The following is a 12,446-nucleotide window of genomic DNA, read 5'->3' on the forward strand; positions in this document are numbered from 1 at the left end:
AACAGAATGCGTTTATTACCTCGGTAAGTATATAAGGGAGAACTTCAATCCAATGCGCAGGATTTAAAGGTATAAAGTATGTCATTTCTTTGTATTATTATGAACCTTATTTTTTTTATTTTGCTAACCGCCGTTATCAGATGAATGAGTTCAGGTTCTCCTCTTACGGATACATTGCTAAGGATATTAATCAAAATGAACGAGCTGAATCATTGGCACACAGCACACCTGCCGAGATGAGCGAGCTGACTATATTACAAGTGCCAACTATTAATTAGGTAGGTAGATACATACAGCATCCACGATCGTTGATACGAATATTGTAAGCGGCTGAAAACACTTTTAAATACGTGGCTTTATTGCGGAATAGGACCATCGAATTAAGTCTTACAGGAAGGAAATAGTCTAATCAATTTATACGTCTGGCTTAATATTGTTGTCGTTTGTTTGCCTGCTTACCTAGATAGATATGTACCTTTAATAAGGGCAGTATAGGACTATATTGCTAAGTGATCACGAGCGATAGGCTAGTAAATGCCCGGCCCTACCGTATCATATCATTCTCGTATATAAGTGCCCTAGAAGAGATCTAGAACGAGCGAATGATACCTCATCGAGTTAGATGATTAGAGCGCTTCTACAAAGTAGTCAAACTTTGGCAACTGCAGGTAGCCTAATTCGATCCAGTACATCCATCTCAACCACATGGGAACAAACCTAATTCTACCAACCTGGCCACCACGCCTGCCACGTTTAGCGTCTATCCGAATGATTTCAACCTTCAACCTTTGAACTTTGACCCTAAAGATCGAAACGGCAGAATTCATGCGCAGGTACATATGTAAGGGTCTAGAGCTAAAAGGCTAAGGGTTTCGAATTGAATTCAAGGCACGTCATCTTGTATCACAACTGTACCGAAGCTCTGGGAACCTTCAGAAACGCATTCCAGCAGCTTCCCATATCTGACAATCTTGTAATTACATAACCTGAGATAGGCGATCCTTCTCATGTATGGGTGCGGCAAAATACGGGGATTCATTGGTTGGTTTGTGCGAGTTGTGCTCAGGCTAACACCATTCGGCGAGTCAGATCAATCCATTTCCCTCACGTAAAATTGTACTAACATCTGTACTACGTATATACTAAGATACACAGGTATACAACATAGTACCTACATCATGGATATGTATACTGAAAGGCGCCACCTTGATATGTGCACCTACATATATTGATAACTAGGGTACCTGCCTAGGTAATATGTGGACATCTGGAATTGCCAATTGATATATTCAGATGATGTACTTAACCATGAAATTGCATGGGACTATCCCTTGATACGCATACAGCCATCCTGCAGCTTCCAAGCGGTGGGCATACTTCTGTACTGCTCTTTCTATACTCCATAGTTATTAAGTTTTAAGATGCAGAGTAGAAGCCACTTCAAATCTCAACGGCGGCTCGTGGGGGGTCCACAAGTCCCACTCACAAATCACAAATTTAATAGATGTAACTCTTGGCTCTAAGCAATGTCGCGCAGGATGAAGGAAAGAAGAAAAAAAAATTAATTGTTCGGTTCAACGCTAGACTAGGTACTAGATACGGTTACTACACTTATCAACAATCCCTGCACATAACGAGAGGGAAAGTGCCTATGGAACGACAACATTGAACACCGTTGTTTCTTAAAATCTGTCAGTTGGTATCGTCGGTATCTGTTGCCAGATAGATACTTTATTTCCTTTTCCGACGGAAACTTCATTCGTAATCGTAATCTGCACAAGGTCAATTGTTCTGTCGCAGTCTTGTCACCCCTGAGACATTCACCTTTGTTACCTTGACTACCTCTGAATCCCTGAAAAAGTGGCTGCAGCCACCTTGGTCTTCTGTCACCCAATTCCGTCTTCGCTTGTGACTGTCGACAGCCTCTTATCTTGAGGACTGTGACAGAAGGTACAACAAATCTGGCGCCCGTCGATCCAAATACCGAAGTTAATTCTTCATCCTTTAGCGACCGCCCTGCGATCGCCCACCGTCGAAGACGATCGTCCGCGGGCAGCGACTCTGGTAATCGCGTTTCTCCTCTGCGTCTGGGCCACCAGGCCCAGTACTTGCAGCCAACTTTAAGCCCTATTCCTGGTACGTGTCATGACTGCTTACCTATTTTCGCCTCTGATCGAAAACAATATCGTAGAATCTCACTAATACGGATCACGCCGCAGGCACTCCCAGCATCCCGATGTCCTTAAGTAGAAGTCCCTCTCCCGTACCCGGAGGAGGCTGGTCTTCTCCAGGCCTCAACATCAACTCCAGCGGTCGATCCAGCCCAGCGAAATCGTCCTTTTCAGGCCCCAACGGCGGTTCTGTGACGTGGGAATCCGCACGACTAAAAAGCCAGGGTGTCACCGGTTACCCTTCATTTTCTACCCAAAATCAAGGCTTCTTTACACGACATATGCGACGCATCTCGAGCAGCTTACCATCCTTCAACGTGGCGACGGACGAAAGATATGCGGAGAAAGAGAAGCTCGGACGAGGCAGGTGGAAGATCCCGCTGCTGGGAAGGGTCAGAGCGATGATCGCGAGAATGGGTAGAAAGGGGAAGATACGTGCGCTTCTAGCGCTATTACTACTCACGTGTTACATATTATTCTACATCACACGTGAGTTTTAACTCTGGCTTATATCGTTTAGCTCGCTAACCATCGCTCAGCCTTGTGGTATTATTGGAGAAGAACGGGCTGGCTAGGAGGCGGGGAAAAGTTTGTTATTATACTTGCCGCAAACATCGGAGGCGGCGTAATGGAATGGAAGGGAGCGCGTGAGTGGGCTATCGAAAGAGATAGTGTCAGAAACAAACGAAAGTATGTCGGAAGATGGGGTTACGATCTCGAAGTCGTCGACATGAGTACCAAGAAGCGATACGCGCACGAGTGGCGAGAAAGCTGGGAAAAGGTGGACAGCATCAGAAACAGTTTTAGGAAATATCCAAAAGCTGAATGGTGAGCAAGCGCCTACATACGTGCCACAAAATACATGCTAACATGCTGCAGGATTTGGTGGCTGGACCTTAACACATTTGTCATGGAACCCTCCTATTCGCTTCAACGTCACCTATTCAACAATCTGGAGAAGCACATCTATCGCGACATAAACGAGTTTAACCCTCTCAACATAACGCACCCCCTTCAAGCCAACTACTTGGATCCGGTGTCAACGAGTGCAGTGGGTGACGGAGATATCGATTCCGTGAACCTCATGCTATCTCAGGATTGTTCGGGATTCAATCTTGGGTCCTTCTTTATCAGACGAAGCGAGTGGACCGATCGCTTACTGGATATATGGTGGGATCCAGTAGCCTATGAACAGAAGCATATGGAGTGGGAACACAAGGAACAAGATGCGCTCGAACAACTTTACACAACCCAACCGTGGATCAGAAGCCACACAGCCTTCCTCCCGCAGCGACTCATCAATAGCTTCCCTACTGGAGCATGCTCTGATAACGGAAACGACACCCGCATCCACTATAATGAGAAGGACCGGGACTTTGTCGTGAACATGGCAGGTTGTGAGTGGGGTCGTGATTGCTGGGGAGAGATGTACAACTTCCGTGAGCTCAGCTATTATCTGAACCGCAATCCTTGGGAACGATTCAAGGAGGACCTCGTTGCCGTTATCTGGTTTAAATTGACTGGCCAGAAAGTTAAGTGTACGTATATGCTTTTCCTTTATTTTTATTCAAACCGGCCAAAGCCCCAGCACCCTCGGACTACCCACTCCAGTTCACCTTCGAGTACAATGACGAACCAATTGCTAACTATGAGTGTTACAGTATAGGATAACTCTCTTTCGGCCCCGTCAATATCCTGATCTCGACGAGGTTCCTGGTTTGGATTGTCGGGTTGCATCTTTATGTTTCTCTCTGGGAATGTTAGATTATTTGTCCATGGCCACGAAATCTGACGTCTTGTCCCTGTTACTCGTGGTGCGATTAGCAACTTTGCTCATCGCTCAATATACCCATTTTGCATCCCAATTGAAAGGACTCTCCCAGACTTCACCCATACAATCGTATCTTTCATCAGCTCCCCACCTACCCAGATCATACATGGAAGGAGTATAATGGGACTACCTGAAGTAAAGAAGGGCTTGGTAGTTCATGAACACATGTATTGATATGTGTGATATGTCAACCTTGATACCGTGAGAGGATTAAATTCTCCTTGATCATCTCCGGCTCTATGCTTTCCAGCAATATTATGTTCGTAGGTGACTCATGTGTGCTTTAAAGTATGAATATCCGTTACCTTGATTCACTAATAGGGGCTAATACCAAAGACAGTACATATATTCGGATAGCAAATGCTGGCGTAGAATAGGGGCGGATTAATGACGTATGCATATCACATTTCTTGCTTAATAAACACATTCTATACATCGAACAATTCATCTGATTGGAATCTGCGTGGGTAAGCGGTTAGGTGCGCCTGCTCCTGCCAAACATTCAACCTAGTATCCATAATGTTCAATCAGAAAGAGCTTTGGAAGTTTGTGCTTTAGAGACTGTTAAGACTTTGCGCCTTCCCAGTGATTCAAGTATTTCATCTTTATATGTATGAAAGTTAACGTACTTGCCTACATAAGTACCAAGATATCAAACTTACATATACATATACTCAACCTTCAATACCTTATTTAATATTATAAAAGATCACTCTAATCTCTACCTAGTACTTTCAAACTCACCAAGTAATATCTAACTCATTTTCTCACACTCGTCTCTCGTCAATAGCCTTCGTTATCAAGGTCCATCATACCACCCAGTTTACATAGTAAGACTATCGTACCTGTAGCACCGCCGAGATGGGGGTCTGGGGTCCGGGTCTCATGCAGTCAGACGACGATTATGAGATTGCCAAGGACCTATCAGCGATGTGTGGTTGTCAACTTCTGTTTGAAAAAAAGGATGAACATAAGAAAGAGGACACGATCAGGATACTGAACAACGGCATGTTCTCCAAGCAGCTTGACAAGATTTTCTCATCCGGCTTTCAGCCCCTTACTAGTCATCACAAGCGTGAGCGTGTGGCCATTATCTTTGCCATGCTCGCAATGGAACTGGGCGTCAGAATCGAGGGTCATTATTTGACATCTCTTCATGTACTCCGATCTTGGCTTCCCACCCTGGAGCAGCAACTTCAGCTGTTCACAGCACTGAATGAGTACAAGAACAACGGCACGCCTTGGATTACAGGTTCAAAGAACTTTGCAGAAATGCAGAGCAGCAAGACAGATTTGGGTCTTGGTGATCCGTTCTGGTATAGCGGCTTAGGGTCAGTTACAATCTCCTACTATGCCTATAATGATTGCGTCACATCACCAATCCCCCTTTGGTTCATCACCACTTCAATTAATACGTTGCTGACTATATTTTCAGACACTCTGCAGATGAAGCTCCCACAGCGGAGATGAGTAGCAAGGCCTGTCTCAGTTGTAGGGACAATGAACCTAACCTTCTTCGTTGTTCGCGTTGTAAGATGGCTCGATACTGCAGTAAAGACTGTCAGCGGTATGACTGGGGAGTTCACAAAAGGGTTTGTGAAGTTCATGAAAGTCCTCGCATCTGCGTAAGTTGCAATATTATTCTACCTAACTCTTTAGTCTCAGGCTTATAGTATATGTAGTCTACCAAAGAGGAGCCATCGACACCGGTGGTCAGCACAATGAAGCGCCAGGGTACCCCTCTTCCGACGATTTAATCGATGTCTCCGTGACTGAGCGGATAAGCATGGACTAGAATGGTTGGCGTGGAGGACATTGCTAGTAATTTCGATTTCAGCTTGCTTCCTCTTATTAAGATTCCGAGGGAAACGTGGAAGGATGTAGTGGGTCCCAGAATAGGACCTAGAGGATCTTTGCTAGGTAGCACATGAGTTTGACGATACCATAGTCTCACGAGATACCGCCATGAATGCGTATTTAAGACAATGAGAAGACATACTTTTAAAAATGAGTTAAGCCTGTGCTGTATTAGTGTGACTAGTATCCCACGACGGTCATAAGATTATCCGTTTCATACACTGGAATATCAGCTGGAACTACATAGCTGTGAATGAGGCTCAGGCCGGGGTGTGTGATACAGTGATCGGCATCTGGGATCATCCCATATATCTAGATTAGGCAACTCAGATCTAAAATTCATGTGACAAGTACCTTTGTCCATAACCCTAGGAGGCAGGCATTAAACAAGGGCGAAGGGGGATGTAACTGCCACTCGACGATTAATCACATTACCTCGCACGAATGGGTTTCCCCTGAGGAGAATGGACCAGAATGTAACAATCAGAGAACACAAAGGCAGCTTACTCCGTCAGGCGAGTGTCCCAGTTGGTGAGAATATTTTGGCTCTTTAAGGCCTTCGGGAATTGAACATACCACTTCCATAGTATGTATGTATGTAGGTAGGTGAGCTAATTACCTATTTAATCAATGACCTATATATAGGTCATAGGCGAACGGGGATATGCGAAAGCGAGACCTAAATTGATTAGATCAGCGGCGCAGACGCATGGAGATACGGGGATTGCATACAATCCTCATAGCTCTAGTCCATAACTTTAAGCTCATCTCGGTAGTGGAATCTAATCGAGTTCCAGTTATAGAACCAAGATACCAAAGACCATGTATTCGGTCCGCTTCGACTTCATGGGACTTGAGCATGAATAACGTGTGACTCCGAGCCGAACTCGGGGATCCTGGTTATTTTATACATGATGGTGCTTAATTTATCTAGGGAATCCTTCGAGGTGAGGCCCGGAAGGATGCCGAAGTAGCAGTGACTAGCAGGTCGAAATAACGATATCCAACGAATTGTCCAAAGGAAGCAGGACGTTTCTTGTAGTTTGTTTCGCCTTGCCGTTTCAGAAGCGGGCCGGCGCCCAATCATCGGTTGTGGCGCGTATGCTTCGTCATCCGTCACGCTACTAGGTCACTGTACCAGATGACGAGGTAACGTTCCTCAGCGCTTGCTACGTGCGGTACTTATAGTGGAGAGCACAGTACGTTCTGGTGCGTGGTGGGGGTGCTAGGTGCGGGTCAAAAGGGGCTGGACGTTGCCAAGATTGTGGCGGCCAGAATTCCCAGTCTTGATCAACTACGTTCCATCGATTGGCTAAGAGTTCTTCTCTTTCGTGTATCATGGAAACCGACCACATTCACAGACCTACCTGGCAGACTTCAACTTACATTCTTCATAGGCAGTTTCGATGTCTCACCCCAGCTTGATCCCCCTTTATCGGGTAGACTGCGCTTTGATGCAGCAACACTGGCGGCATATCGTCCAACCAACGTAACCATAGTTTTATCCCACGCTTCTTTCTCCTTAACTCCTTGAAGATGTTAGCCATACCTTGCTACCACTCACATGTTCAAGTGGACTGGGAGGTGTCGAAATGTTTGTATTTCACGTTGACTGGCACAATAAGCGCATGTCTTACGCAGTCGTCTACTACTGTCCACTGCTGAATATGGAAATCTGCCCAATTAGTTAAACTTAATATGACTGTGTTCAAGGATATCTGAACCATCTTACACCTTTCCTAACCACTTACACGAATTAGGGTTAACGTGACATATCACGACCTCTCCCACCCCAAAACTCCCCGGTGAAGAAATATGCGATCCTGAATGCGCCTTCCTAATTTATCTTAATCTATGTCAAGCGAGGAAGCATCTAGTGAGATCCTGCTATTCTTTTCAACCTTCCTTTGGAACTCCCGCATCTATTAAATTCGGCGGCTGCTGCTCCGGTTAGCACAGCCTGAGATTTAACCACAACCACCTCAAGGTGAATTCCATCCTTTCTAACCTCCACCTAACCCTCCGGTTTCTCATTCTCATACTCATCTTTAAAAGTCAAGTCGTCGTTCCTTATGCGACTCTAAGAAAAGAGAAAAAGAAAAAACATTTTCTTCAAAACCATCTGAGTCTCTCCTTACCCACACCGTATACACACAAGCCACGACCAGATCACGCACTCCTTTGTTTGCGTCACCAATTGTTCTATTTCGACACATGACAAACAACGAACTCTTCTAGCTTTGCTATTGTTCGACCACAAGTAGTCATTCAAGTCCAGAACCACTCCTTTTAAGACTTGAACAACCTATTGTCATTTATTTAAATTTCAAAGAGGGCCATCACTTCACTTACCTACCCGAGGTTCACCACTCATTTTTGACCTCGACTTATCACATTCCTTTTCGACCTTCATTTTCAGCATCATATCATAGAGCATCGTAAACTTGCCAGGCGCGAGAATATACCAACCCTTTGGTTTCTTCACATTTATTTCCTGTACATACCATTTTCAAACACATACCACTCCGAGTCAACATGTCGTTCACGAAGATTATCGGTGGCGCATTGGCCCTCGGAGCCGCGGCACAGGCTGCCTACACGATTCAGGATTCTTACGACACGACTAACTTCTTCGATGGCTTCGACTTCTTCAACGAGCCTGACCCGACCAACGGTTTCGTCAACTACGTATCGGCGTCTGAGGCCAACGCCCTGTCGCTCGCCGGCTACGCCAACGGCGGCATCTACCTAGGCGTTGATGCTAACACCACCAACCCTCCCAACGGCCGCTCATCTGTCCGAATAAGCTCCAAGAAGACTTACAGCCAGGGCCTCATCATCGCCGACATTGCCCACCAGCCGGCTGCTGTGTGCGGAAGTGTAAGTAATTTTCGTATTTTCCCCTTTCCACTCACCCTTACTCCCCTTTTCATCCTCGATCCAAGAATGAAAGTGAATCGATTGCTAACTTGAATTTCCGCAGTGGCCTGCCTTCTGGACCGTGGGTCCCAACTGGCCGGCGGGTGGTGAGATCGACATCATTGAGGGAGTGAACATGGCCACGAACACCACTTACACTCTCCACACTAGCGCCGACTGCACGTTCTCGCAGGGTGACTGCAACGCCCCGGGCACGGGCTCTAACGGCTGTCCAACGTTGAGCAACGATGTGCAGACCCTCGCTGACGGCTTCAACGCGATCGGTGGAGGAATCTTCGCGCTAGAGTGGACGTCTTCGGCCATCAACATCTTCTTCTTCCCGCGCACGGGTTCCATTCCCCAAGACATCGCAGCGGGCTCGCCGGACCCGAGCACGTGGGGCTCACCACAGACTTCGTTCTCCGGCAGCGGTTGCGACATCCCGAGCCACTTCACGGACAACCAGATCGTCTTCGACACCACCTTCTGCGGTGACTGGGCCGGCAAGGTCTGGCCCTACGACCCCATCTGCAGCACCAAGGCAGCCACCTGCCAGGACTACGTCGCCGCGAACCCGACCGCCTTCAAGGACTCCTACTGGCTCATCAACTCCGTCAAGGTCTACTCGGACGCTACTAACGGCACCGCGACGACGAGACGACGATTCCACGCGTAAATGTAGTCAAAGTCACCCGATGTATATGATACCCAAGGGGACGCGGGTCCGATCTTCTAGGCGTATATCTCTCTTCTGTGGAGGCTTAGGTTTTGCAGGCGTCGGGGAGGGAAGGAAAGGAAGAAAGAGTTCATACCCAGAGGCCATCTCTAGCAATTCTCCTTCTCCGCTTTTTACTTTGCATCTGTCGCCATCTTATCCTCAAAACGAAACAAGAGGGGGTTTTGAGCGGAAGGCATGCTTATCTTGTTAGGGGGAGTGGGGGTGGCGGCGTTTCTGTCGGATGGATAGTAAGGGCAGAGAGCAATGCAAAGGAAAGGGAGGCGGGTAGGCGGCACTAGCAGGTTTTGATTTTTTCTTCGATTCGATTCGATTCTTACGCTTGTACATATTTTCGGTATTTCTTCCTTCTGCTACTACTGCGCCGGGGCTGCGATTTCGGGCTCCGGACGCGAGACGAGTTAGGAAAGAGGTCATGGACATAAACAAATGATAACTACCTATATTACATTTATAACTTCGTGTGGCTATTTCTTTTGGCGAGTGAAATTACTGGTTCTTTTACCTGCCGAGTTTTCGTAGAATTTTGAAGCTCTTTATCGGGATGTCGTAGTTTTATTATGATAAAATGTGAGAGGCCAGTTGAAGCGAATCGTATTGGGTCTATTTCGATGGTCAAGGACTTTCCATTGCTAACAAGATTCTTCTCGCTGCTACTACGTACTTACTATGTGCTTCTTAGGACTCCGTCAAGACACTACATACCTAGAGGTAGGCACGTAAAACCTGCAAGACGCGTCTCGGGCTTCCCGTACAGCAGAGCTTGAGTTTCCGATCAAGAGAGTGGACCGAAGGCGATTGGCATTTGTTTCGATTATGTCTGTAATGGACGCCGCCGGTTCAAATTCTATTTTAACAAAGGCAACGTAGTCATGAACTCCGTTTGACTCGTGGAAGTTGCAAAGGAAAGGACGGTGAGCGCGGTCTATCTGTACTAGAGCCTTGTCTTAGTCCATTATAGGAGAGCCATAGCCAGAACTGGCAAGGTGGTAGACAGTTGCGGTATGACGTCCACCGACCCGTAGCGAATCTACCGTTTGCGCGGCGAACAGAGACCTCCCGCCCCTTTGGAAACTGGTAGCTGGAGTGCGAGACTTGCATAGACATCTCAAAGAATCATGCTCATGTACGCATCGGGATTTTGCGTCGAACAATGGCCGGCCTGCAAATGGCGGTGGTAAATGTCTTATGTGTTTCTCATCTAAGCAAATAACAGAAATAGGTAGAATAGATTGTTTTACTATGAGCGATCAACACGCCAGTACATACTCTATAGACGCAAAACTTCAAGTATATAAAAAGGGGTTGACATACCTCTCAAGAAATCGAACTACTCCGAACGCATCTCCTTGTTTATCAGTGATGTGTTTTTATTATCCAGCCCCCAAGTCCAAGAAAAGCAAGAAGGTCAAAAAGTCGACACCTACGAATAGTACGCTCAGTAGCGGTAGTATTCAAGATATTGCACGCATGTTCCCAATGAACCATCCGCACGGGGTATACGTCCCGTATGGCTCGGGGCAACGCTTTGAGGAGTATGAGCCCAGCTACATGGCGAAAGCCCAAGCGCAATGGGCTTCTCATGGGGATACACTCAAAGAAACTCTTGGGACGGCAAAGCAGAACGGAAGCAAGCTAGACGAGGTGAAGGTTTACGTCTCCGATGGATTCGCGGAGGCCCGGGACTCTGTTAAGCATACACAGAACGCGATTAGAGGCACCCACGTCGCCATCAACGACACCTACGCAGCGGTTGGAGATGCGCATAACACCCTCAAGGAAGCTTATGATACGATTCAGAAAAACCATGGCGAATACGTGGCGAAGCAGGATGGGTGCGTTGCCGAGATTCGTCAAGTTCGAAGCTTGTTAGAGGATGAAGCGAAAAAGCGAGAAGAGGCACGTCGCAAACGGCAAAGCATGCAGGAAGCCTGGGAATATTTTCAGTGGTTCCAGCAGACCGAACGAGACGCGGAACCGAAGTCCTCGAGGAGCAGTACCCGGACGCAGTCAAGCGGCAGCAGTACTAGCAGTAAAACCGACAGTAACACACGCCGTAGACGACGGACGCCACCCGAAGACCAATACGAGTCTGAGAAGCGACAACATCAAGACCGGGATCTTAAGAAGGCATTTCGGGAGTATATGAATGAGTTCCTCGGTGACGGACATCCGCATGCTGGCCGCCCCGAGAGACATCACGAGAACCATAACCACTTCTACACGTACCCTCCCGCATCTCCGGCATGGTCAGGCCAGTATCCCTCTGACCCTTGGAATGGTCGACAGAACGCTCCTCCACCGTACCCGGGATGGGAAGGGTTCTACGATGACAATATCGACGACGACATGGGTCAACGCCGACCTCCTCCTAGACGAGCATATAATGCACCGCGGGGTGGCCGTGCTCGTATGGGCCCATGGGATTATATGTAATTAGTGCATGTAGCCAAATCGTCTCGGTGATATTAGTCATGAGGGAACACGAGCTGCACGACGAAGCAACACGAAGTCGGAATTCTCACGTGTCACGACATGGACCACGGGTTCACCACGATTGCGCATGGCGTTCGGAGCATTCAGCTTTCGAAGTCTAGAATTTTCCAATTCCCTGCGAGTGATGGAATACGATACGCTGCGAAGCGAAGGTTCAGCTGCACTGACCCTCTGTAGCATGGCATGGTCGATTAGAAAGTTTGGTACTCTCCTTTCATCTCGGGATGGCGAGGCCCCAGTGGAGAAGGCTCATTTCAGTTGTTATATTGGCGATCTAGGGCGCGTTTGATTCTGGTGGAGACGTGAGATGGGTCAAAATTTCTTTAATCGGACTCTAGGATGACTAGCCCGTCTAGATGCCAAACTTCCTGATTGTCTGATCGAGATGGTGAATCGGATTTGCGAAAATACTGCAGAACTTGGAAACTATGTAGAA

The 12,446-nt window shown here is 47.2% G+C and overlaps 4 protein-coding genes across 4 annotated transcripts; all 4 read left to right on the forward strand.

Moving 5' to 3' along the window:
* The first annotated feature begins 2,114 nt into the window (after window positions 1–2,114).
* Window positions 2,115–4,554, forward strand: F4807DRAFT_433147 (glycosyltransferase family 34 protein). The gene is made up of 5 exons (XM_047998652.1): window positions 2,115–2,660; window positions 2,711–2,999; window positions 3,051–3,709; window positions 3,833–4,290; window positions 4,343–4,554. Exons 1-4 carry the CDS (start codon window positions 2,237–2,239, stop codon window positions 3,835–3,837), a joined length of 1,377 nt encoding a protein of 458 aa, XP_047852612.1. The 5' UTR covers window positions 2,115–2,236; the 3' UTR covers window positions 3,838–4,290; window positions 4,343–4,554.
* A 309-nt stretch (window positions 4,555–4,863) lies between these two features.
* F4807DRAFT_462177 (uncharacterized protein) lies at window positions 4,864–5,759 on the forward strand (the record flags this gene model as incomplete). Its single annotated transcript, XM_048001787.1, has 3 exons — window positions 4,864–5,333; window positions 5,438–5,627; window positions 5,685–5,759. 3 exons carry the CDS (start codon window positions 4,864–4,866, stop codon window positions 5,757–5,759), a joined length of 735 nt encoding a protein of 244 aa, XP_047852613.1.
* A 2,476-nt stretch (window positions 5,760–8,235) lies between these two features.
* F4807DRAFT_165116 (glycoside hydrolase family 16 protein) lies at window positions 8,236–9,986 on the forward strand. The gene is made up of 2 exons (XM_047993381.1): window positions 8,236–8,739; window positions 8,843–9,986. The coding sequence occupies exons 1-2, from the start codon at window positions 8,395–8,397 to the stop codon at window positions 9,452–9,454; spliced, it is 957 nt and encodes a 318-aa protein (XP_047852614.1). The 5' UTR covers window positions 8,236–8,394; the 3' UTR covers window positions 9,455–9,986.
* An 890-nt stretch (window positions 9,987–10,876) lies between these two features.
* On the forward strand, window positions 10,877–11,950 carry F4807DRAFT_462179 (uncharacterized protein; the record flags this gene model as incomplete). Its single annotated transcript, XM_048001788.1, has 1 exon — window positions 10,877–11,950. The coding sequence occupies one exon, from the start codon at window positions 10,877–10,879 to the stop codon at window positions 11,948–11,950; it is 1,074 nt and encodes a 357-aa protein (XP_047852615.1).
* Between the last annotated feature and the right edge of the window lie 496 nt (window positions 11,951–12,446).

The sequence above is a fragment of the Annulohypoxylon truncatum genome, assembly GCF_022578515.1.
Source record: "Annulohypoxylon truncatum strain CBS 140777 unplaced genomic scaffold F4807scaffold_24, whole genome shotgun sequence".
Lineage (NCBI taxonomy): Eukaryota > Fungi > Ascomycota > Sordariomycetes > Xylariales > Hypoxylaceae > Annulohypoxylon > Annulohypoxylon truncatum.